Below are 25063 nucleotides of genomic sequence, written 5' to 3'. Positions count from 1 at the left end.
TACATTTTGTGACATGTGAAAATGCTATGAAATCCAAAGTTCAATGTCCATAAATAAACTTTAACTGGACCTCAGTCCATACTCATTCATTTAAGTATTGTCTATGGCTCTTTTTTGGCAGAATTGGGTAGTTATGACAGACTGTATGGCTCACAAAGTCTAAAATATTTACTATCTAGCCCTTCAGAGAAAAAGTTTTCCACTCCCTGCCTTAGAAGATCATACACTTATTTTAATGATACTACAAACTAGGAAAATATTTTTGAAACTGCTTGTTTGAAAATGCCTTCAAAGCTGTAATACTTTCTTTTGAATCTCCTCAGTGGTGACAAGCCTTCACCCTTTGAAGATGAAAATGTACTTTGGAAATGGCTAAGCCATTTGGAGCCAAGACTGAATAAGTTTGTTATCAAGATGAATCAACCATTTATTGATAATCTAAATATATGGGAGGCTTTTTTTTTTTTAAAGCACTATCTCTGACTTCTAAGAGCTAACAACCAAGTGAGGGAAGAGTCATATGCTTTCTTACCTTTGATTCAAGGTAAACAGGCTCTACAAACAGTCCCCAACTTATGATGGCTCCAGTTAAAATTTTCTGACTTTACGATGGTACCAAAGTAATACGCATTCAGTAGAAACTGTATTTTGAATTTTCATCTTTTCCTGGGCTAGTGATATGCAGTATGATACTCACGATGTTGGGCAGCAGCAGAGAGCCGCAGCTCCCAGTAAGCCACACGATCATGAGGGTGAAAATGCGATACACTTACAACCATTCTGTACACACAACCATTCTGTTTTCCATATACAGTTCAGTATTCAATAAATTATATGAGATAATACACTGTATTATAAAATAGGCTTTGTGTTAGATGATTTTGCCTAACTGTGGGCTAATATAAGTGTTCTGAGCACATTTAAGATAGGCTAGGCTAAGCTACAATGTTTGGTAGGTCAGATGTACTAAATGCATTTTCAACTTATGATATTTTCACATTATGGGTTTTTCAGAATGTAACCCCATGGTAAGTTGAGGAAGATCTGATAAAAGCCCATTGTAAAATAAAGTGTTGACTATCTCATGTAATTTATTGAATACTGTACTGAAAGTGAAAAACAGAATGGTCCTATGGGTATGGAATGGTTATAAGTGTATCGGTTGTTTATCCTTGTATCAATAATCATGTGGCTGACTGGGAGGTTGACTCCTTGCCTCTGCCCAGCATTAGGAGAGAGCATCACACCGCATACTGCTATCCCAGGAAAAGATCAAAATTCAAAATTCGAAGTACAGTTTCTACTGAGTACGTACCAATTTTGCACCATCGTAAAGTCGAAAAATCAGAAGCGGAACCATCTTAAGTTGGGGCCCATCTATTATAAGCATGGAACTAGAAAGTACAGAGGAGGAAAAAGAATTCTATAATAAAGCCAGAAGATCTACTTTCTTTATTGGCTGTGAATTTGCTATAAAGTTTTTTTTTTTTTTACCAAGAGGTACTCCAGTAATAGTTTGGGCAATACACTTTGGGAATAAATGAGTGACTCCCAGTGAAATTTTAAAAGAACAGGATTCATTTGGATGTAAAAGCTGTTTAATCTTCAATTAAAACCCATTTAATTTCTTTATAATCACAATTAATAAGAAAATTAGTATAAATGAATCCCTTCTATTCATACAAAGCAAATAATTTATCCTTGGCCCTCTTCTCTTCTAATTCCTTGTCTTCCCCCCAAACAATTTCATCTGCTCTTACGGCTTCAATTTCCACTTACTGGCTAACTCCGAAATCTGAATCCCCAATCTCAGCCTCTCTTCTGGGCTCTGGATCCTCTCTTGACACCTCTGTCTGAATGCTCCATAGACACTTCTAACTCACCATGTTCAAAACTGAAACAATTATCTTCCCCTCACATTAATAATTAAATCAAGTTCCTCTATCCAGTTTCCCAAGCTGAGAAACTAAGTTTTTACTTTTCTGTTCACCTTCAAAGCCAATCACTTTTTAAGCCTTGTAATACCATCTGTCCTCTCCTCTTCATCTCTATTACTATTTTCCTACTCCAGGCCCTTATCCACTCTTATCTGGGCTATTTCAATAGCAACAGCCTCCTAACTTATCTCTCTACCTTTTGCCTCTCCATCCAATCCAGCTGCTATACCATACCACCACCATGTTATCTTTCCTAATTACTTAAAGTCCTGCCCTGGCTCTCCACTGTCTTTAGAATCAAGTCCAAAGTCCTCAGCATGATAAACAGGCTCTTCACCAAATGGCACCGCAGACTTCTTTTTTCTCTTTCTCTGAGTCATAACTTTTTACTTGCATAAATCTGTATGTTGTTTTATAGTATATCCTGTACTTCAAAGTATTAAAACTACCTTTAACACCATATTCTAAAGTGAAAGATTATGCCAAACTGGGCAAATCTTCATTATTTCAAATGATAGGCACTGAAATCCCACACTTACCTTATTTCTAGAAATTTTAGCGATCCTAACGTGATTGGCAACCAAGCTCTGCAATTTTAATTTTTTCAGCTTATTTCCAGGCACCACCTTCTTTAGCCCAACCCCTCATCTCTATACACTCTGACTTTTAGTGACAATATGGACTACAACACATTCCTCAAACATACCATATACATTCACATAATATTCCTGGTTTTCATCCATATCTTCTGTTCCCTTCCCCAACTCAGCAAACTCCTATTCATCCTTTAAAGCCAAATTCAAATATGGTATCTTCTCACTAATCCTCCCCCCTACCATATACAGAATTATCTTCCCTCATCAATGGTCCCATTAACTCTATAACTATATCTCTGTTATAACTCTTATCACACTGAAATTGTAGGGACTTATTTACATGTCTACTTATAAGCATCTTGAAGGCAGGGAAACATTTTCTTTTCTTGAATCTAACTTTAACTTATGGTCTGAGAACATTTTAAATTTATTAAAAAATAATCACCTCTTATAGTATTAAGATAATGCCATTATTGTAGTAACTGAGTGACTGAGGGCTTAGAAAGGAAAAGAATCCCACATCATTCACCAGGAAAAAAAAATTCTCCTACATATAAAGTATAATTGTAGCTTGGATATGCCTTCATCTACTCCTTGCAATACCAGTTTCTTTCTCTCTTTCTTTCCTTCTTTTTGAAGAAGTTCTTTACAGAACTTTCTTTTAAATGCTTGTTGGATTTCATTTGTATCTCACTCACAGAATTTTACACTCAATATAATGAAGAGGTTAAGATCAGGATTTCTGGAGCCCAACTGTCTGGTTTGAGTCCTACCTAGCTCTGGCACCTAGGCTGTTTGATATGGGAAAGTTATTCAACCTTTTTGTTTCTCAATGAGGAGATCATAATAATAACACCCCTCAAGATGCTGTTGTAAGGATTAAATAAGATAATGCATGTAAAGAATTTAGAGCACTGCCTGGCCCAAAGAAGGTCCCAATAAATGCTGGTTGATGTTACTGTTAACATCAGTTTTAAAAACAGCTTATGTTAGCCCACTTGGTAAAGTGTAATCTCCTAGATGGAAGGAATTATATCCTGCCCATACATGAATATAAGTGCTAAAGCTGTGCCTTGGAATGTATTAGGTGCTCAATAAATAACGCGAATATAAGGCTTCAGTCCTCCAAGATCAACAAATTATAAATCATAGCAAAATTTATATATGGAGTACATGTTTGAAACTGGTGTTTCAAAGCATCCATCTTGCACTGAACTGTTGAAACATGTAAAACTGTTAAAGCAACACAAAAATTACATTCACTAGAAACTTTCTCTCTCCTCCATTTAATTTGATCTTGGTATCCAGTGGTCTAAAATTCTTGTCTATAATGTAAGACTTACTACAGATCATTTAAAACATAATTTTCAGCTTTAGAAAAGTGCTTATTGTCGCATCAGAAAAACTAATATTCTTCCTTTATATTTGCATTATTTTAAAAGTCTATTGCCACACTCAACACAAAAAAACTAATGAAAAGCCAAGAGACACAATTACTACATTTCCTGGTTTCTGCCTGGGAAACGACTTCAGAACACGCCTATAAGTATCCCTAGTCAAAGTCTGCTGGTTGCAAACTACTACTCTTTTTTCATTTCTGCTCTCCCAACACAACACCTCACACACATACCCACAGAAAATAATGCACATGTCTATAATAAAGGCTGTACCCCCAAAATGCGGCTATATATTAATTTTGTTTTGGAGGACTTAAATCTTACAAAAGCAAATACAAGTCTGATTTGAAACAATACTCCCAGCTTACTTTACCAGGTAACTTAAACGACAACTATTTATCTAAAGCAAAGACATAGACTGATTGCTACCAAACTTCTTGGTAAACGATCAGTAACAGTGTATCGATAATATATGCTATTCTAGAAAAATTCATTAATCAGTTAAAAATGGACCACATTTCCAACAATGGTGATTTGTGGAAAATGAGCTTAAGCAATTTATTTACACAGTAAACGAAGGTGTAGGACTTGATCTAAAACACTGTAGGTGAATCACTAGCTTTAGGGTAAATGTTTACAACGTGCCTACTATGTGCCTGGCACTTGTTTTACAGAATATGCAATACCTAACACTTATGGAATACTCTCACGCATCTCATTTGACCCTCAGAATACCCCCAGGCACGCATGAGCATCTCGATTTTACAGCTAAGGAAACGTAGGCCCAGAAAAGTCTACTTGACCGAGGCATCACATCTGGTATGTGGGTCCTGGCCGAGGCTCCAGCCCCTGACTCATATTCTGATCATCTTCTGCCATACTAGTTAGAAGCTCTTAGATGTTCCAATGCCAGATTTTTAAATCAAAATCCTACTTGACAACTTTCACTACTGTGCTCGTCAGATTCTGTTAAGAATCAAAGCACAAAAAAGCAAAAATGTAAAGTCCGTCGTCTCAGCCTGTCGACGTTCAAGCGCCGTGGCTAATCCTGGAGAGAGCCCCATGTTTCTTCCTGGATGCGGGGCGCTCCCTGCCTCTACCCCAGGACTGTCGAGCGTCCCCGAGCGTCACCTGGACGGCGGTCCCCGCGCCCCGAGGGGAGCGGCGAGGAGACCCTCAGCCAGGCTCCGCCACAACCTCCGAGGCCGACGAGCGGGCTCCCAACGCGCGGCGTCCGCTGGGCGCCGGGCTGCACGCTCGGGCGTCCCTCCAGGCCGTGGAGGTGCCGAGAGAGCGTGGGCGGCGCCGACACCTCCGCCAGCCCGCTCCCGCGCAGCGGCCGGACGGCGCCCGACGCTCCGTGGTCCCGCTCTGCGACACCCTCCGCCGCGAGGGTCCGAAGCCCCTGCCTCACACCCCGCCCGGGTCTCCCTACCCCTACTTGCTCTCGTCCTCGACGCCGCCTCCGCGGCTGGGCTCCGAGGCTCTCGTCCTCCGCGCAGAAGCGCCCAGTCGGCTCGCTCCCACTCTGGGTGGGCTCCGTCCCGCCCCCACAGGCCCGGCCGCAGGCCCCGCCCCGGCAAAGTCCTGTTCTTATTGGTTCCTGTTCCCACCCCTCACGGTCGGGCCCGCCCCCGGCACCGCCCGGGGACCGTCCAGAGGGGAACCGCCCCCTCTGGAGTTCGGCGTAGGGGCCAGAATCTTGCCCAGGACCTTGGGCGCCGAAAGGGTGCGGCCCCAGGAGGCAGGCTACCGGCGCCACTGTCGTCCAGCCGAGGGCCTCTAGCCAAAGCTCCTTCGCCGTTGCCGTGCCTGCCGTCCGACAGGCCCCACGGCGAAGGACCAGAACTTTACACGAAGGTTGACTCCTCACAACCACCCGTGAGAGAAAGCCTAATCAAGGAATCCAAATGGCACCTCACTCAAAGAAACCATAGAATTGTCTCCTGCCACCGGGCTCAGTAGGCCTGGTGTCTCCAGTGAAAGAGCAGCACCATTTCTCGGGCTGAGCTCAAGGAGGAAACAAACGTTTCTCCGGCAATTGCAGTACAGCGCCTACTTGAAACATACACAGATGCAAATGACGCTCCGGACACCTGAGGCGTGAAATCCCAGAGCAGGGTTGCCTTTGATACTCCCAGTGCCTGAGGTCGGCTCCCACGCCCTGTTGTGACACACATGCTTAAGCGCTACGCCTGCAACACACTCATACTCAGGTATGTGCATGGCGCAGTGCCTACTGCGAGCAGCAGCCCAGTTTCACTAAGGCTGCGAGTCAAGGATGATTTGAGCCTGTTTCCCAGGTACTTGCTAACCACCCCACCCTGCCTCTGCCCGCCCGACTCCACCCTACCTCACCCCACCCCCACCAGAACCTCTTGGATTTGGTGATCAAACTCCCCATATCTGTTCGCATAGAGGTACCAAAATAGAAGACGGCCAGAAAGAGCAGTATTACACATCACAGATGACTGTCACAAGCCAACGTAGTCAAAGCAATAAAAGCTGCATATCCCAAACCACTGTGAAACCATGAACCGTGGACAATGAAACAGGAAGTCTCTTCTGTGATGGGGGGGAGAAAAAGAGGAATGACAAGACATATTTTTTTGACAAGACATATTTTTAATCATGTCTCAATGAGGAAATAAATTTGTAGTAAATTTTGAACACTGATCTTTATGGACTCCTCCTGCTCACCACCAAAAAATTCCTTATGTATTTAGAAAACTTCCCAAACAATTGTTTAAGATAAAATTTGGGGCTAGAATAGTGTGGCTTTGGAATTTCAAATTTATTTCAAAGTTCAAACTTTGAATTCCAGGAGACTATATGACAAAATGAGCAAATCGAATTCCAAGTACCAAATTGGAAACCAAATCTGCATGGATGTAATAAATGAATTAACATGTATGTATTCTACTGCCCTCTCATGGGTAAGATGGAGATATACATAATGGTAGTTCATGCCTTTTAAAATCTGAGAATAGAAAGTTTAATTTGGCAACTTATATTATTTTGATGACAAAGAGGCCAAGGTAAAATAAAATCAGGTTTTCCAAGGGACTTACAAATACTCAGCAAACAGAACTTCAACTTCAGAAACCAGGGAGAGCATTCTAACACCAGGGCTAGTACAAACATGCTGCTGGGATCATGCCTATGCTTATGGCTACCTGTACAGAATGTGGAAGCATGCAGGAATTTGCTTTTAATTTTTTTTTCCATTTGAAACGTCATTACTTTCTGGGATGTTTCACAAAATGCTCTGTTTCACTTTTGTATCCACTCATGCTATAACTTCTTGCTGTGAATAACTTGAGAGTAGAAGTGAAATCTTATTCTTTATATCTTTGCTGCCTAGAATAGTACCTGGTACTTTAGATGTTTGATCAGTAATTGTTTATTGAATAAGTGGAATGAAGTATCAGCCCAACCACTAGATGGCAACACAACTGTATATGTATAGAAGTATGGTCTGGCTAATTGGATTGAATTCCACCTGACCTTGAGTAACAGGAATGTTTCTAAAAAGTTACACGTGTATCTTATTTTGGTAAGTGAAATCGTTTAAAACGTACCACTACAGCTGACTATAACTTTATTGTCAATTATATCCTTAAAACTAAGAATCCTTTCAAAAGATAAATTCTCCATAAGTATAATAACTCATAATTACAGATTTTCTGTCTTGGGGTACACCTGTTTTTGTCTAAGAAAGCCACCCTTCAGATGTATCCTGTCAAAAGGACTTTTCAGAAGTCTAAGTGCCTATAGCAAGTTTCATTCTATAAACCAAAAGCCTACGTTCTCCCTATATCAAATCATTTGCTTGTTTTTGTTTTTGTTTTTTTAAATATTTATTTATTTATTTGGCTGCGCTGGGTTTTAGTTGCGGCAAACAGGATATTTTAGTTGTGGCATGCAGGATCTAGTTCCTTGACCAGAGATTGCACCTGGGCCCCCTGCATTGGGAGTGCAGAGTCTTAACCACTGGACCACAAGGGAAGTCCCATCATTTGCTTGTATTTTTGCCCTGCCTTAATAACCGTTTTGCCTGGAAGTCATGGACACTCAAGAGTCAGAAAAACCCAGGTCCCCATTGCTACCTCTCACTAGGTGCATCCTTGTGCAGCTTATTTTTTTTATCAAAGGTCATTTCTTTTTTAATTAAGGTATAGTTGATGTACACTACTATATGCTACAGGTGTACAGCATAGTGATTCATAATTTTTAAAGATTATATTCCATTTACAGTTATTATAAAAAATTGGCTATATTCCCTGTGTTGTACAATTGTACAGGTTATTAACTTCACCAACCTCAGTTTACTCATCTTCCCCAAAATGGAGGTAATAATACCTATAAAGTTGCGCAAAACATTAAATGAAATAATGTCAATGGAACAATATCTAATACAATCTTTGGCTTGTAGTAGGGATTCAATAACTGGTAACTATTGTTATTCACACTCTACAATGAAAATCTCACCCATATTATTATTTGGTTTATTTGTTTTATTCTCCTGATTTAATGCCTTCAGCAATTAAATTAAGTTCATAACACCAGGTTTCGTAGCGATAGGCCATGCGGATTTGGGCCACATTTGTCTTTCGGATATCATTTCCAGTAGGACCTTCTTCAAGGTAATTGTCACCCAGAAACTTTACTTTCTCCTATAAGAGAAAAGGAAACAGAATGATTGTTGTCTCTTTTTACCCTGATATAGACAATAATTACATCCTCCACCAAGATTCCTTCCTTATGTTAGCTACGGGCAAGAGGAAAACAATAAACCATTAAAAGCACTCATCCAGTACCTCAATGTGCACGGTCTGCTGAGAAATCAATTATATTTTAGTTCCCTTGCCCAAAAGCATGGCCAGAGAGACAGAATAATTTTTTCTAGTCCCTGTCCATAGTAATTGCACATGATTTGTGAAATAATTTTTCAACATGCTTCCCCAACTAATTTTTCAATATTCAAGTTGCCAAATTCTAAACTCAGAAGGAGAGCCAGTCAAGGGCAGGTCTACCTCATGAGAAATTCCACATTGCAGAACACTGTTTCTTGCCACTTCACACATATCACAGGTACTCAGCTTGAAGACTTGTGCAGCGATGGCATATTCTTCCATTAGGGGCTCCTTGGGTTATTTATTTAAATGAGGCCAAAAAAAAAAAGGAAGAAAGGAAGAAAAAGGAATGCATTAAAAGAAATAACCCACATCCTGCACAAAAAGAATAATGAAATATCTTGATTTGACTTTAAAATTCTGGGTGGTAAACAACATTTCAGCAAAAATATACTTGTATTACTCAAAATTCCATATGTGTACCTTGGTGAAGTGGAATTGCATCGGGTCATCTGTAGACAGTGAGATCATTAGCCCTTTCTGGAAGAAATCTAAAAACGGATTTTTGGCATATTCTAGAAATAAGCTGTTGTTACTTAATGGCGACATAGCGATGGGAATCTGGGCTAAGAAAAACAAATACTGTAACACAGGACTCTGTAAAGGAAGAGTGAAAAAAAATTTTTTTAATGTTGAGAAAGGGATACAAACTAGAAAAGTTAAAACTTCCTGGTTACCTCAAGTTTTACCTTTCAACAAAATTATCACCTATTCTTTAAATCCCCTTGTAAAGAAGAATAATAGCTTTTAAATGTAAATACTATTTAGAAGAAATTTATTTGGGATCAATTTTCAGAAGCATTGAGTCAAACCCAGCTGTTTGTGTTTTAATTGTCTAGTTAGTTAGGCAAAAGACTTCACCTTGAAACATTTTTTTTCCCTACAAGAAAGTTCTGACTCACACCAGAGGCATTTTAAAACATGCTATAACATGAAATCTGGTGAAAACCAGTTTCAGGTAAGCCAAGCTGCCTCTGATTTATCCCTTGTCAGAGTTCTAAAATGCAAGTCAGGCGATCTGCATTAACTCCTCCCTGTCACCAACTATCTAGGTAATCTTGAGCAACTTCCTTTACTTCTCCGGGCCTCTGTAAAATGAGATGCACTAAATAATCTCAAAAATCTTTTTTGCTCTACTTTAATTTGATTCCAGTGTTGATAATGACTTGTGACAGAATGATAAGGGAAAAAAATGCTGTTCCTCTAGCTCCAGTATAAAAGTTAATATTGAGAAGAGAGCTTCCAACTCACCTTTTTTAAATTCAGGCCATGAGAGATATTATCTGCTGTCATGAATGCTGTCATGAGATGGGTGAGAGCTCCAGCTTCCCCACAGTGAGGTCGGAACAGAAACGTATTCATGCCTCGTTCCCTAGGGAAACGGAGCTACTATAGCAATCACAGGTGACTGACTGGGACCTGGCAACGATGCTGGGCATAGAGTGATTTATAAGAAAATCTGGTAGGAAACACCAGAACACTCTGAAAGGGAGTGGGGTATCCAAAGTATTCAGCAAAACTGACAATTCCAAATCATAATCTTAATTCTTCCCAAACACAGGCTTTTTGAAAAAAGAGACAACATAGGATATGAGGGTATGGAGGAAAGTTTTGATTACCTGAACAGAAACATCTTCAGTTTCCACCCAACTTTTACCAATATCACCATGTCGTTGTTTCTCCTACTCACACTTCAGCGGGGAAACATTTCCAGAAAACCCCATTATGATAGTCCTCTATTTATTCCTTACCCAGATATATCAAGAAAGGTAAAATGTATGGAATTTTATAGTAAATTGCACAGTGATTAGTGTAAATTCCTAAACTTCCAAAGAAAAGGAACTGTGAAAGTTACTGAAGGCTCCAAACTGTCCATTCCTGCCCCTAAATAAATAAAGAAAATGAAGAAAAAGACAAGGGAAAGAAATTTCTGCTCTGGGCCAGCTGGCAGCATCCCAGCAGCGTAGGCCCTCAACCACCTAGGGTGCCAATGTATGAGGAAAGAGGTGTGCGAAATAGATTCTCCTTCTAGCTCCAGTTCTCATCTACTTACTTTCTCAGGCTGTTGAGCACCGTGATGTTTGCGTACATATAGTAGGCATAGTAAGTGTAAGATGGATTCTTTTCCATGGTCCACTCCTGGGGCTTAGGGCTCTTGGAGGAGAACATGTGGCCGCTGTGTTTGGACTCATCATCCACACTGTCGAAGCCAGTAATCTGTCAGGAAGAGTGAGCCACGTAATGGGTTCAGTCTGAAGGCAGGGTCCCTCCCGGCTCTCAGACAAACTTTCTGCTTCCAAAGGCAAGGACCAAATGTCAGAGATAAGCATCAAGAATTAATCATGGTTAGGTAGGCGGGCTGGTTCATGTGCAGCCGTAGGAAGGCTTTCAGGGCCATGCTTACATGCTTGAGGAAGACACTGAGGTCTGGGTGAGCCTGGGGGTTGATGGTGGCCTCAAACACTGGCATGAAAATATTCTCCAGCATCTTTCCGAAGTGTGGAAGGAAATTCTTAGATCGGAACACATCACTAGAGGCAGGAATGAAGAGAATTTAGGAGGAGAAGATTTTTTGGACTAATAGTTCAAAGCAAAGGACCAAAGGCAAGCAAAGGACTAAATGCCATGTTCAGGAGAAGACCTAGTGTCTCCATCCTAGGTCCACTCTGGTACATTCTTCTTGGTTACCCATAAAGAAGGATTCAGTTTGGGTTTGGCATAGGAGGTATAAATTTCTTGCTGGACCACATGCCCCTATATCTTCTACAAATCCTCTGTGGTAAGAAAACTAAACGTTCACAGCTAAGTCCAGATAGAAAATGAAGAGTATGGGAACTCTGTCATGAAAGATTCAATGATTTTTACACGTGTGGTATCGTGAGCGTGAAACAGTCATCAAGAACACCTATGATATGCTGTGGCCAGGGGGCAATCTAACAAATTCTTATATAGCACCCAATATATGCCATCCACTCTTTTAAGTGGCCAGAAGTATTAGCTAATTTAATCCTCATAAAACACAATAAATTAGGTACCATTATGAACCCATTTTAAAGATGATGAAACTAAGGCACAGAGAGGTCATGTAACTTGCCAAGGTCACACAGCTAGTAAGTGGTAGAGCCAGGATTCAAGCATAGCCAGTCCAGAGCCAGGGCCCATGCTTCTAACCACCACACTCTAATGCTTTAATATCTCTTCCTTAATGATATTAGACAGGATGTTTTACTCCAGTCAAAAAGCTACTTTTATTTTTGGCTAAAGAGACAGGATAAAACTCTTGCGTTGTCACAGGGCACACACAGCATGGAGGTAGGTGGCTAGACAATATATAAACACTTAAGTTAGATAAAAGATCAATGATATGAACATCCCTGAGGGCAATGAGTAATTAGCAGGTGATAATACCATTGATAAATAATCATTAATCATGGAGAACTTGAGCACTTGTAGATGAGACAATCGACAGACAGTGGTAGAGGTTCTGATACAAGAAAGGTACACCCCAGTACAGATGCGCATGGGAAAGAGTGAACTGGACACAGAGAGGAAGACCAAGAGAAAGAAAATGTATAGTAAAATGTATATAGTTCTTATCTTAAGTCTTAATCATTCTCAAGAAGTTATTTTGTGATCTGCATAAAGTCCCCTGTTTTACAAAACAAAACCAAAAAACCTGGTTAGAAAACTGAACTGAAATGATCTTCTTAACTCCTGTCTGTCATCAAGAGTGCTAAACCCAGAAGGGATAAAACCAGGCACCCGGGCCCCAGTACTGACTGCTGTTTAACAAAGCTTATTTCTGTCCAGATGTGCTGCACATTCCTTGTTGGTGTGGAGGAGGTGAGGCAGGTGGGAGGAAGGCAGGCTTCAGGGTTTCCAGTGGGTGGGTACATACTAGATCCTGGGGACCTGGATCATCCATGTCATGTTGGGGCAGTAGATGTGGTTTCGGACGAACCAGGTGGAGAGTTTGCTCCACTCATCAGGACTGCGGCCGTAGATAGACAGGCGGGGCTCAGTGTGCTGGTACTTGGCGTCCACCAAGTCTGCACCTACCTCCTGCAAAGCCAAGAGAGGAGTCCAAAGCCAGGAATTCCCACGGGTCCCTCAGGGGTCTAAACCTGTGGGGTCTAGGGAGAGGAGATGGGTACTAAGAAGAACAGAGGAAATGTGAAAGGCAGTCAGAGGAAAACTATCAAGGTTAAGAAGTAAGGAGCCTGAGAGGTGAGGGGGAGCTAGTCGGGCTAAAAGACTGATAGGATGTAATGGAGTCTAGAGAGAAAAAGAGTCAGACTAAAGATGATGAAATCCCAAGGCACTGCTGCAAAAGAAATTCAGCTTTTCATATGCCCCCTATCTCCCCAAACACACATCTCCCAACTGCACCTGTCATTCCTGCCTCCTAATGTTCAGGTGTCATGAAGATCAGGATGGATTCTGATCCTAATTCTTCCTGAACTTACAACTCCAAAAGCCTGGAAGAGCCAGGTCCTTAATCCCAAATCCACACCCTTAGGGTCTCTGTCCTAGGAATCAAGGTCTTTGAAAATCATTACAGTGAATGTTTCAGAAGAAATTATCACAAATTATTTATTTGTGTATTGCCTGACCCCAGGGATAGCACCCTCCCTCCCTCCCTCCTTTCCTTCCTTCCTTCCCTCTTTTCTCTTTCCTTTTTTCCCTCTCTCCTTCTTCCCTCCCTCCCTTTCTTCTTCCCTCCTTCCTTCCTTCCCTCTTTTCTCCTTCCTTCCCTCCCTCTCTTCTTCCCCCTCCTCAAGAACCAGGCCAGGTACCATAGATCTGGTTGATTTCTCCTCACCTTGATGATAGTGGCAAAATATTCCCCATTAATGTAATTGTCTGTCTTCAGGTAGAGGTCCCGTAGCTCACTTGCTCCTACAGGATTGTATTTGTCATTGAACTTATCAAAACGCTGGAAAGTCTGACGTCCCTGCATCAGGAAACAGGAGCACAAGTATATCTTTATCAGAGCTGCCTGAACACAGAGAGTTAGGGAATGGCCACAAGGAACAGTGGCCTGGTAACAGGAGAAGGGCTTGGCGCAGAGCAACTAAGCCAGTGCGCCACAACTACTGAGCCTGTGCTCTAGAGCCCACGAGCCACAACTACTGAGCCCGCGTGCTGCAACTACTAAAGCCCATGCCTAGAGCCCGTCTCCACAACAAGAGAAGCCACCACAATGAGAAGCATGCGCACCACAATGAAGAGCAGACCTAGCTCACCACAACTAGAGAAAGCCCATGCCCAGCAACAAAGACCCAACACAGCCAAGAATAAAATAAATAAAATAAATTTATTTAAAAAAACAAAAAACAAAACAGGAGAAGGGCTTGGGCTCCAAGAATGGAATCCAATACAGCTGACAATGAGAGAACCTCAAAGTTGTCCATGGGTTCTTTCAGTTAGCATGGTAAGCCCACATAGTTTAGCGGGCTCTGAGAAGGGAGAGTTTGTAGGGGAAAGGCGTGTGGGGTTCTGAGAATTAGATGAAACTGACATTATCTTTTCAACCTACAGCATGAACATCCAGAGAATCAACAGTCAGGTCGTAGGGATGCATTTTTAATTTAGCAAAAAGTTCCTTTAGGGTCAGATTTTTCTCCTTGGTGCTATAGACCACTCTGTCAGCATCAACTTGGTAAGATTTCTTAATAAAGCGCAGTAGATGTTTCTGGTTCATGCAAGCGGCTGCATGGATATGGGTATCAACCTGTGTGTACATTCAGACAAAGAAAAACCAACAATCAGCTTGAGTTATGCTTCTCTGTGGTGCCTGCCAATCCCACTGTGATGGGAGAAAGGAGTATATGATAGGGGTGTGACCTGGCAGCTGGTGGAGGTGGCCGAGCAAAGAATGAACCCGTAGCACCTTTTTGTGCCCTTGTGAGGATGTGAAAGTTTAGGCTGGATACAGTAATATTGCCTGCTTCTCCTGGATATCTGTGCATCAAATTTACTTCCTACATTTGATCCACACAAAAGTCTTGGGGACAATTCTCCACCCATGAGACACAGCTGGAAGTGAAGCAGCTGCTACAGCTTTCAGCCCCAAAGGGAGAAAGGTTGAAATGATGAAGCCATGGCACAGCGATGGCACTTATGAGTTGGTATTTTTATGAGTACAATTTTATAAGCGGAAGTTTTGATAGATTAAGTAATTTGCCCAAGGTTATACAGGTGGCTGAGCCAGGGATTGGTCCCAAACCTCTGCTCATATATTTCCTACTCCCACTTCCTTGCAATCATTTAAGTGGTCAGAACACATCTTGGAAGTGTTTCTAGTTGATTAGTTTTCCATTTGCTATTCACAATCCTCTTATGAGCTAGATTGAGCAGATATATTTCCCAGTTTTACAAATGAGGAAACTGAAACTCAGAAATATTTAATCATTTCCTCCCCAATGTCTTACAGTCAGGAAGTAGAAGAAGGAGGACTAGAGTGAAGACCTGTCAAATCCTAGAATAGTGGTTTTTGAGGTTCTATTCGTTTTTATTATTTTTGTTGTTGATGATAACTATAATTTTTATGGCAATAATGTGATAAACCTTTCTATGCAGAAAACAGCAGAAAAGGCATTTTAATCTTTTAGACATCATCTATCTCCTTTCATGAAGTTCTACTGAACCTGCAGAAATCTTACATGAATCAGAAAATCAGTATCTTTCTTGTCCTGTTCAAGAAATAAGTGGATTAATGTTTTTGTCCAGGAATGACCCCTGAGCACCGAATATGTTTACCTTCCTGCAGTTGTAAAAATCCCGGTGGGGGTTGCTCTTCAGCTCCTTCAACTCATCCATCTCATTGAGCATCTGATGGACCTGGAACTTGGAGGAGAGGAACTTCAGGCGCCGGTGGGTATAGGTCTTACTGTGAAAATTAAATCATGATTGTAAAAAATTCCAGACATCTAAGGAAAACAGTCACAATTTCAAAACCATCAGGACCCTTATAACCTGTAGAAAACTATTATGTTTGTTTCCAAATGGAACTGGCTTACTCTGCATTAATCTAACTTGAAAAGTGTTGGGCTCCAAGGACTTAATCTTTTCATCAAAATTGTACATAAATAATAATGAGGAAGGATTGGGGCTCAAAGCCTGTCTCAGCCACCTGTGTGACTTTGGGCAAATCACTTAACTCGTCAAAGTCTCAGCGTGTAAATCGGGAGTTATAAAAATACCCACCTCATAGAACGATTGTGAGGAGAAAAAGAAACAATGCACATGAAGGTTTTAACATAGTGTTTGAACCTTGTAAGCAATTAATTAATACGTAGTCTTACTGTTAGTAGTAGTAATAGTAGCAGTAGTTTAGGTCTTAACACTTACACGGGTCCTCGAGCAATTAAAGCAAGTAAAAAATTCATATCATCTAAGAAGGTGTCCAGATTTGGGTAAGGAAGTGGCTTAGGCTCCTCTTTGCTGGCTGCTTCTTCATTAGGATAAATGTAAACCACACCGTCCTTCATTTTGAGGTGATAACCGAGGTTTTCCGGGAGGTTATCTGTTCGGAAAGGGTCTTCTCTCTTCTTCATGGGAGGGGTAAAGACTTTTTCAATAAAACACACAATAATATATCAGCACATAGAATGAATGACCACATAAAAATAACCAAAGTTAAATACTGTAAGATCTCATTTGTATGGAATTCTGTACGTCATAAGTTGTAATTATCCAGAGCTAAGCTAAAGTTTATTTTTACATTATTTCCCAAAGATGACTAAATTAGTAGTATAAAATAACTATAACATTTTATCTAGTGTAAGAATGATTTTCAAGTTCTTCAGAATTGCTGTTTATATAATTGCAATACGACTTACAAACCATTTTCATTATTTATTAAAGTTGTTAAAGTCTTCCTGTTAAGAGCATTTTATTAACATTTGAGATAACTGCGTAGAAATAAAAGTAAAACTACTGTTAAAATGTAGAGTTTGGGCCTTTTCCTTATTTAAACCAAGCTTCTCTATCAGTCTTAATTTAGAGTGGTTATTTTTTAATAGACAATTTTTTTGAGCAGTTTTAGGTTTTAGGGGGGTGGTGTGATGAATTGGGAGATTGGGATTGACATATATACACTAATATGTATTAAATGGTTAACTAATAAGAATCTGCTGTATAGGGCTTCCCTGGTGGCGCAGTGGTTAAGAATCCGCCTGCCAATAGAGGGAACATAGGTTCGAGCCCCGGTCCGGGAGGATCCCACATGCCGCGGAGCAACTAAGCCTGGGCACCGCAACTGCTGAGCCTGTGCCCTAGAGCCCGCGAGCCACAACTACTGAGCCCGCGTACCACAGCTACTGAAGCCCGCGTGCCTAGAGCCCGTGCTCCGCAACAAAGTGAAGCCACCACAGTGAGAAGCCCGCGCACCACAAGGAAGAGGAGCCTCCGCTCGCCGCAGCTAGAGAAAGCCCACGCGCGGCAGCGAAGACCCAACGCAGCCATAAATAAATAAATAAATTTACTAAGAAACATATATATATATTAAAAAAAAAAAGAACCTGCTGTATAAATTTTGATGACCAAAAAAAAAAAAAAAGAAAAAGAAAATGTTGGCACATTTTCTATCCAAAACTGAGATAAGGAACACGAAAGAAGTGAGACGGTACATTGCTATGTCAAATATAAACTTTCGAGTCCCTACTCTTAAATATACTAGAGAGATAAAGTATAATTTAGGAGAAACAAAGGCAAGTCATCCTAAATGTCAATACTATAGAAGATGAACAAACCAATGTTATGAGTTACCAAACTGGAACGTGTTTACTATGATTTTAATATTAAAAGGAATTAAAGAGAAGAAGCTCTAGAACTGGAAATTTTTAACAACATAACAGTTTGATAGTTCAAAAACCTTAAATAGCTGCCTCCCCTGAATTTCAATTCTAGAAGTCTAATCCTAAAGATATAGAGCAATTGTACAAAGATGTCTTAATAAAGATGTTTATTGTAACCTTGTTGGAAATAAACTTTTTTTTTTTTTGCGGTACACAGGCCTCTCACTGCGTGGCCTCTCCCATTGCGGAGCACAGGCTCCAAACGCGTAGGCCCAGCGGCCATGGCTCACGGGCCCAGCCACTCCGCGGCATGTGGGATCTTCCCGGACCGGGGCACGAACCCGTGTCCCCCGCATCGGCAGGCGGACTCTCAACCACTGCGCTACCAGGGAAGCCCTGGAGATAAACTATTAAAAGTCAGAAATCTAAACGCCTAAATATAGGAATTGATTAAATAAATTATGATACAGTTATACAATAGAAATTATTAAAATCTGATTGTTTTAAAATATGTACTATATAAGAAAGAAAGTAAAAATGAGATATGTAAATAAAGTGCTATGGAAAGTCAAAACCTGTAGTTTACTTTTATACAGAGGTCAGAGGAAGGAAGGAAATTATAATGGTTGGGCTGCACCTTGAAGGATGAGACCGGATCTGGACATTTGGACATATAGTAAAAAAGTGAAAGGAAGGGCAATGCAGCACAGGGAATGGCATGGCAACAGTACAGGGGCAGGAATGTGCTGAACTAAATGGACAACAGGATATGCTTCCAACCAGGACAAAGAGTTCAAAGGTGGAGTAAAGGAGGTAAGTTTATAAATAGATTGAGTGTGCAAGTCCAAAAATAAATAAATAACAGATAAATAAAAACATAGTTAGAAGGCTAGATGGTGGTAGGCCTTGAATGCCAGGCTCAAGACTGGACTTTGTAGGGGAAGTAGTTAAAGGTTTTTATCAGGAGAAGGATGTGCTCAGATCTGTTTTATAATAACTGGTACCAAAGTGAGGATGAACTGAAAGGAAGTGAGATTAGAATTTAACAGAGTAGTCAGGAAGCTATTGCAATGATCTGGCCAAAGAGAAATATGCACCTAAATTAGAGCTTGAGGAATGGTGAAGAGAGGAGGTTCTGAGAGATATTGTACAGACTGAATCAAGTGATTGGGCACTTGGGCGGGAGAGAGAACGGAGCCAAAGATGACTATGATATCTTAAAACTGGGTTACTTATAATCATGGGGCACTTTTAACAGTTAGTAGTTAAACCTAAAGCTATATTCCAGACATTATATAAGAAAATTACTTACCTGGATAGAAGCTCTCATTTGCTACCGAAGCCTCACCCTCAATGTTCCTCAAGTACTGGGAAGGGGTTTTTGGAAACCTCTGAAATGACTTCTGCATATACTTCTCCCGTATACACAATGCCCGATAAAGACCTTTGCAAACCATTTCGAAATCTTCAACCGTAACCTACCAAGAAAATTTCAGAGTAGCTCCTGTGAAAACTGGAGAAGTGGGGAAAGCTTGTCATTGGCACCTCCCAGCTCTCCTGGGTGTCACAGCCCCTGCTGAGCCGCTCCTACTTCTCACTCAACTTGGGCCCTGGGTCTCCCTCAAGGAGCAGGCCCTGAAGTTTTAATCGCTCTTCCATTCCTGCCAAAATGTGTCTGTCCTATGAGTCTTTCCTTACAGTCCCATATTTGTTTTTGTTTTTTGCTAGATAGCAGTGATTATCTAACAAATATGATTAGAAGGACCCATTCTAACATGGACAATACTTTCTCCAGGTAACAAAAGAACATTTTAAGTATGGGCTTCTGAAGACAACATCTCAACTGAAAGACAATGTTGGTGTAATTTGAGAACTCAGATCACATGCTGGTCAGTGTGGGAAAAATTGGGGAAGGAATAAAGTGTCACACTTCCCTCAAACCCTGTCACCCATGCACTGCTTTCTGTAGCTAGAGACGGATCAGAATATCATCCTATGAGAAGTCATTCTTTGGGATGGTTTTGAACAGAATTTTATCTGGGACTAAAAACAGAGATTATAGAGTAAAATTTTCTTAGAACTGCTGGAAATTTCCTAAAACTGGCCTATTTTTGGGCTTCCCTGGTGGCGCAGTTGTTGAGAGTCCGCCTGCCGATGCAGGGGACGTGGGTTCGTGCCCTGGTCCGGGAAGATCCCACATGCCGCGGAGCGGCTGGGCCCGTGAGCCACGGCCGCTGAGCCTGCGCGACCGGAGCCTGTGCTCCGCAGCGGGAGAGGCCACGGCAGTGAGAGGCCCGCGAACCGCAAAAAAAAAAAAACTGGCCTATTTCCCTGACCCCATCCCCATCTCCTGGCTGGGCTTGACATGCCCACAGTTATAACTCTAAATCATTGCATGCTCATCATCAGAACCCAAAGACTTTCTGGGACCAATGTAAGCTTGTTCCCAATGGTTTGAAGTCCAGATATTAATCTTAAACAGTTGAACTCTTTTTAATGACTTGCTGACCTTGACCAAGAGAGTCTGGCACAGGTGCTAGGTCTGGGGGTCTGCTTCCAATAGCACGCTTGTTCCTTTGCTACCTAATGGGCCAGCCATCTAAAGCTCCTTGAGGACAAGAGCTGGATCTTATCCACCTTCTCGTCCTCAGCACTTAGCACACAGTGCCTGGCACAGAGTATGTGCTCAATAAGGACTGATTACAATGAATTTGTTGTTTATCTGGGATGAATGGCCTTGGGAACTTAGCCCTAATTCCCCCTTTACTTCTCTGTTCAGTTATAAAGGCAAAGACTGATTCAGGTACAGGCCACAACTAGGTGGAGTGTAGCTCAGAAGCTCAGCCACCTTCAGCTACCCGGTGTAGCCACATACTTGGTTCTTCAAAGAAATTATACTCCAATAAAGATGTTAAAAAAAAGAAAAAAGAAAGAAAGAAAAAAAAAAGACTCCAGACCAAGATTTCAGGTGCCCTCCAGCTTTTATAGGAGGAGAAGCTAATCCCTGACTTCTGTGAGCCTTGTCCTTCCTCTCATCTTCTTTCTTTTTATTCCTGTTTTCATTTCCACCAAGCACATAGGGATCAAGTTTGTCACTTAATATTTGTGGTTTTTTTGAACTCTGGCCTTCTCCAAACTTTGTTTTCCACGTTGCTATTAAACATTTCATTTCAGTTATTTAGCATCTAAAATCCCTGCCATTTGTAGAGCACACGTTACCATGCAGAAAACGAATAAACAAGAATAGTGTCCATTTCATTGCTCTGTCATTTTTAAATATCTTGGGACTGACCCTAAGTGGGTCAGTTACATGAGAAGAGGGTTTAGGACCAGTCATTAAAACTATATTTGGAGCATAGACCAATGGCTAAACAGCAATTTCACCAATATGATGCTGATTTTGCAAGTCCATGTGGCAGAGATTTATTTATTGACCAGCTGTTCTGGATAGGACAAGCAGGTCAAGTTGTTTGCAACTTGAGTTTACTATCCCTGTGGCATACCAGAATCTGTTCCAAGCAATAATCTACTGTGTAAGCATCTGCTATGAAATTGGAAAGGAGAGTTGGTCGAAAAACAGCAGCTGCATTAGAATGTTCTGACCTCTCTCTCATCTACTTCTTCTTCTTTTTTTAAAAAATAAATTTATTTATTTATTTACTTTTGGCTGCATTGGGTCTTCGTTGCTGCGCACGGGCTTTCTCTAGTTGTGGCAAGCAGGGGCTACTCTTCGTTGTGGTGCATGGGCTTCTCATTGCAGTAGCTTCTCTTTGTTGCGGAGCACAGGCTCTAGGCACGCGGGCCTCAGTTGTTGTGGCACGTGGGCTCAGTAGTTGTGGCTTGCAGGCTCTAGAGCGCAGGCTCAGTAGTTGTGGCGCACGGGCTTAGTTGCTCCAGGGCATGTGGGATCTTCCCGGACTAGGAATCGAACCCATGACCCCTGCATTGGCAGGCAGACTCTTAATCACTGCGCTGCCAGCGAAGTCCTCTCTCATCTTCTTTTCTCTCCCCTCTTCTTTCCTCTTTTCTCTCTCTTTCTCCTGATCTGTTTTCTTTGATTGGTTAATGCTACCTGCAGCCCTTCTCTCCATTCTAGGTCTGCTCTGGGTCCATCTTTCCCCAAGATCCCCTCTCCACTCTGCCCCCCGGGCCTCCCTGAGGCTCCCTTTCCTGCTTTATGATGCCCTCAGTGAGACTAGTTCAGTTGCTACTCTCTTTGGTTCTTTTGCCAGAATCTGTCCACTGTATTCTGTAACACACACATCACATTCTACTGCGTATTCGCATGTGCGAGCAAATGAGATAAAGGAGGAGAAATTATGTGAGATGATAAAAGCAAAACAGAAATATGTCATAGCATATCGTAAACAACAAGGTCCTACTGTATAGCACAGGGAGCTATATTCAGTATCCTGTGATAAACCATAGTGGAAAAGAATATAAAAAAGAATATATATATATGTAAAACTGAATCACTTTGCTGTACAGTAGAAGTTAACACAACATTGTATATCAATCATCAATAAATTTTTTTTAAAAGTTGTAGCATATTGGTATTGAAATGTGATAATGAAGTATAGCAAAGGACAGGTGAGCTAACACCTTCTTCAAAAGGAAGGGGAGGAAGGAAAGAAGCTGAAACAATCAAGCTGAGTATCTTTCTAGCAGCTACATGTGAGGGGCAAGAAGCAACTCACCCCAGAGGAATAATCGCCTGTGATCTGCACTCTCTGAAAATCAGGCACGGTCTCGTAGGTGGGAGACGAAGAAATGTATTCATCAACATGGGACAATTTGGTGGAAGATGTTTCACTTTGTGGAATGGACAAACTAATGGTCTTCTGTCCAAAGGAACGCTTTTTTCTCGGTTTCAAATTGAAAAATAAAAAGAGTTAACTTTATCTTCATTGCGAGTTTCATTGTGATAAGTTGATGTTCCACTATACAATTTCATTTTGAGGAAAAAGAGTGAAAATTTAATGTGGGCTGGGTGTCAGAAACAGGATCCAACCTTATGGAAAGGGGTATCATGTTAGAGTGTTCCCTTCATCCTCGTATACCTTGGAAGAGTGGGTCTTAGGGAATGTACTAGAAGACTCTCAGCATGACACTGTCCTGCACAGGAGGCCCACTCCCAGCAGAACAGGAAGTCTGGGTGCTGCAGTAAGCACAGGCTATGTCAGTTAGTACCTGTGTCATTTGGTGCGTGTCCCTTAAATTCTGTGAGCTTCTGTCTCTCTCTCTAAAAAAGTGGTGTAATGATGTCTACCATTCAGGATTTCTGTGAGATTTAATGTTTATAAAATGCTTAGCACACTACCTGGAACTTGTAAGTTGCTTAATCAACATTACTTCCTCAAATCAACATGTATTTATTCCGTTTCTACTTTGACCCATGCCCTGTGTTAGGTCCTATGGGGGATGCCAAAGAAGGTGGATTGCTGTTATTTCCTTAAAGAAATAAAACCAAGGGAAGGACTGCAGAATGACCTCCCCATGAAGCTGGTTGGGGGAGGGGAGTGTTTTGAGGAGGGGGGGTCCAAGTAAGTGGTCAATAACAGGTTTGAGAACTAAACTGTGGCACATAGTGACAGGTAGTGCGTACTAGAGTAGTTCAAAGAAGGGAAAATAAAGAGACTTTGTGGAGAGGGATCTGTTCAGGGGAGGCAGTAGTAGTTACACATCACAGGCATAGGATGGGCAGCGCCTGAGGGCAGAAACGGAGAGCTGTATCCCTGAGGCCTGGAGGAGGTCAGACTGGCTGAAGGGCAGGATTCCTATCAGGCAGCACGACACTAAGGCTGACTAAGTACAGAGTCCAAAGATGAGGCCCTTGAGTTCCAGTTTCTATATGGTGTGGAAATTGAGCGTGTGCTCAGCAGCCATCAGCCACTTTGGTTTGGAACAATCACGTGGTAGATCATGTCCTCTTGCTTGGGTGAACAGGAATGCTTCAACCAAAGGCAGATTGGATGAAGGTAGGCAGGCCACTGTTTTCTTCTTTTTTGGTCCTCGTTGCTTCGCCCTAGTGTATTCAGTGTGTGTGTTTGGGGGGAGGGTGTGGGTTTAACTCGGACAGAGTTTTTCCTCCAAGTTGAATCACCATTCAGAGTGAACCATCTGCCCTGACATTTCCCCTTCCTTGTGTCCCAACATAATAAACATTCCACTTACACCACTTACCTCCTGCCTCCTGTGGGGGTGGACAGAGCCTCCAGCTGGAATAGGTGTTTGCGCATCTCATCGTGCAAAATTGGACAGCTCTCATCCACATCAAAAGGGGAGATCTCATGATGGCCTCCCTCATCTTTGACTTCAGAGGCAAACACCTTTTCAGCAAAGCTCCGTGTTGCATCATCAATACCTAAAAGGCATTTTCACGTGTGAGTGTTCAAGCACTTTCTCAGAAGTCATCCGAGAGTTTCTGCTGCACGTCAGGCACAGTGCTAAGGACTGCCCTGGGTACATGGCTCCCTGCTCTCCGCCCAGTGTGCCAGAAACATGGCGGCGCTTCATGCCTATTCTCTCTTTAGTGGGTTTCTGTGTGGGTAGCTTGGAAATCCATTCTCAGAATCACGGGTCAGATTCTTACAGCACACTTTAGAGGGTCCTAAAGATGGGATTGGGCTCTTGCAGGACTAGCACTTAACCCAGGACCACCTGTTTCTGGTGGGGCTAAGTTTGATTTCATAGTAACCATGCAGCATAGTCCTTCCTATCAGGTTGGTGGAATTTTTCTGACGGTTTTAAAGATGTGGATAGGATTGTTGGTCCTTGGCGTTCTTCTTCCTGAACAGAATAAGTGATCTAAATAGTTCTGAGAAATAAATGTGTACTTCAGGGCCTTTCTTCCTCATAAGACAGATATTGTGTTTCTGTCACACATCACAACCTCATTTTTTTCAAATCCTGATGACTTGGTGATGTGCTGGTGTTGGGGGCAGGAGGGGAATCGCTAATATTTACTGCCTAGTGTTGGGAGTCCCATTTCTTGTGGATATGTGGCCTTCCATAATGAGTGACCTTTGGACAGCCCATTTTACTTATACTTGCCTTAATTTTTCCATTCTTAAAATGGGTGGAAGGATGACCTTTAGCCTGGCAATGAACAACCCCAAGATCCTTAGGATACAAGACAACCAGTTTTATCATAGAGGGTGGTGGTGGCCATCAAATAACTGCTTTTCTGTTAAGTTCTATTGTGTTTTCCAGACACCCAGCTGTTTCCATCTGAGTAGTTATAACCTCCAATACTTCTAAAAGTCTCTTGGTATTTCCAGAAAAGAGCAGGTAGCAAATAATGAGAATGACAAACAGCTGGATATTCGGAGCAACAGCAGGAGACAAACATTCTTCATGTGATGACAAAGCAAACTGCATGCAGAGAGATAGATCCCCTCACTCCTGCTGCCCCTT

The 25063-nt window shown here is 41.7% G+C and overlaps 2 protein-coding genes across 5 annotated transcripts in view; both read right to left on the bottom strand.

Annotated features, from left to right (window-relative positions):
* DENND2C (DENN domain containing 2C) overlaps positions 1–5475 on the bottom strand; it is a 92801-nt gene extending 87326 nt beyond the window's left edge. For both annotated transcript variants that reach the window (XM_060139259.1, XM_060139260.1), the window contains exon 1: positions 5366–5475. The gene's annotated coding sequence lies outside the window, so the exon portion shown is untranslated. The remainder of the gene's footprint in view (positions 1–5365) is intronic.
* A 2951-nt stretch (positions 5476–8426) lies between these two features.
* Positions 8427–25063, bottom strand: part of AMPD1 (adenosine monophosphate deaminase 1) — a 20331-nt gene continuing 3694 nt past the window's right edge. For 2 of the 3 annotated variants that reach the window (XM_060139264.1, XM_060139266.1), the window contains 14 exons: positions 23831–24011; positions 22345–22510; positions 18960–19125; positions 16200–16419; positions 15609–15738; positions 14386–14580; positions 13669–13800; positions 12745–12908; positions 11251–11377; positions 10900–11063; positions 10098–10218; positions 9270–9443; positions 8967–9077; positions 8427–8606 (listed from right to left, as the gene is read on the bottom strand). In XM_060139264.1, coding sequence (XP_059995247.1) covers positions 8448–8606; positions 8967–9077; positions 9270–9443; positions 10098–10218; positions 10900–11063; positions 11251–11377; positions 12745–12908; positions 13669–13800; positions 14386–14580; positions 15609–15738; positions 16200–16419; positions 18960–19125; positions 22345–22510; positions 23831–24011 — 2210 coding nt within the window. In that variant the 3' untranslated portion in view covers positions 8427–8447. Of the gene's footprint in view, positions 8607–8966; positions 9078–9269; positions 9444–10097; positions 10219–10899; positions 11064–11250; positions 11378–12744; positions 12909–13668; positions 13801–14385; positions 14581–15608; positions 15739–16199; positions 16420–18959; positions 19126–22344; positions 24012–25063 lie in introns of those variants that run through there. The other variant, XM_060139267.1, reaches the window with a different exon arrangement.

This window comes from Lagenorhynchus albirostris, chromosome 2 (assembly GCF_949774975.1).
Source record: "Lagenorhynchus albirostris chromosome 2, mLagAlb1.1, whole genome shotgun sequence".
NCBI classification, from domain to species: Eukaryota; Metazoa; Chordata; class Mammalia; order Artiodactyla; family Delphinidae; genus Lagenorhynchus; species Lagenorhynchus albirostris.
Note: the sequence above shows the minus strand (reverse complement) of the source record. Positions and strands in the feature narration are given on the sequence as shown.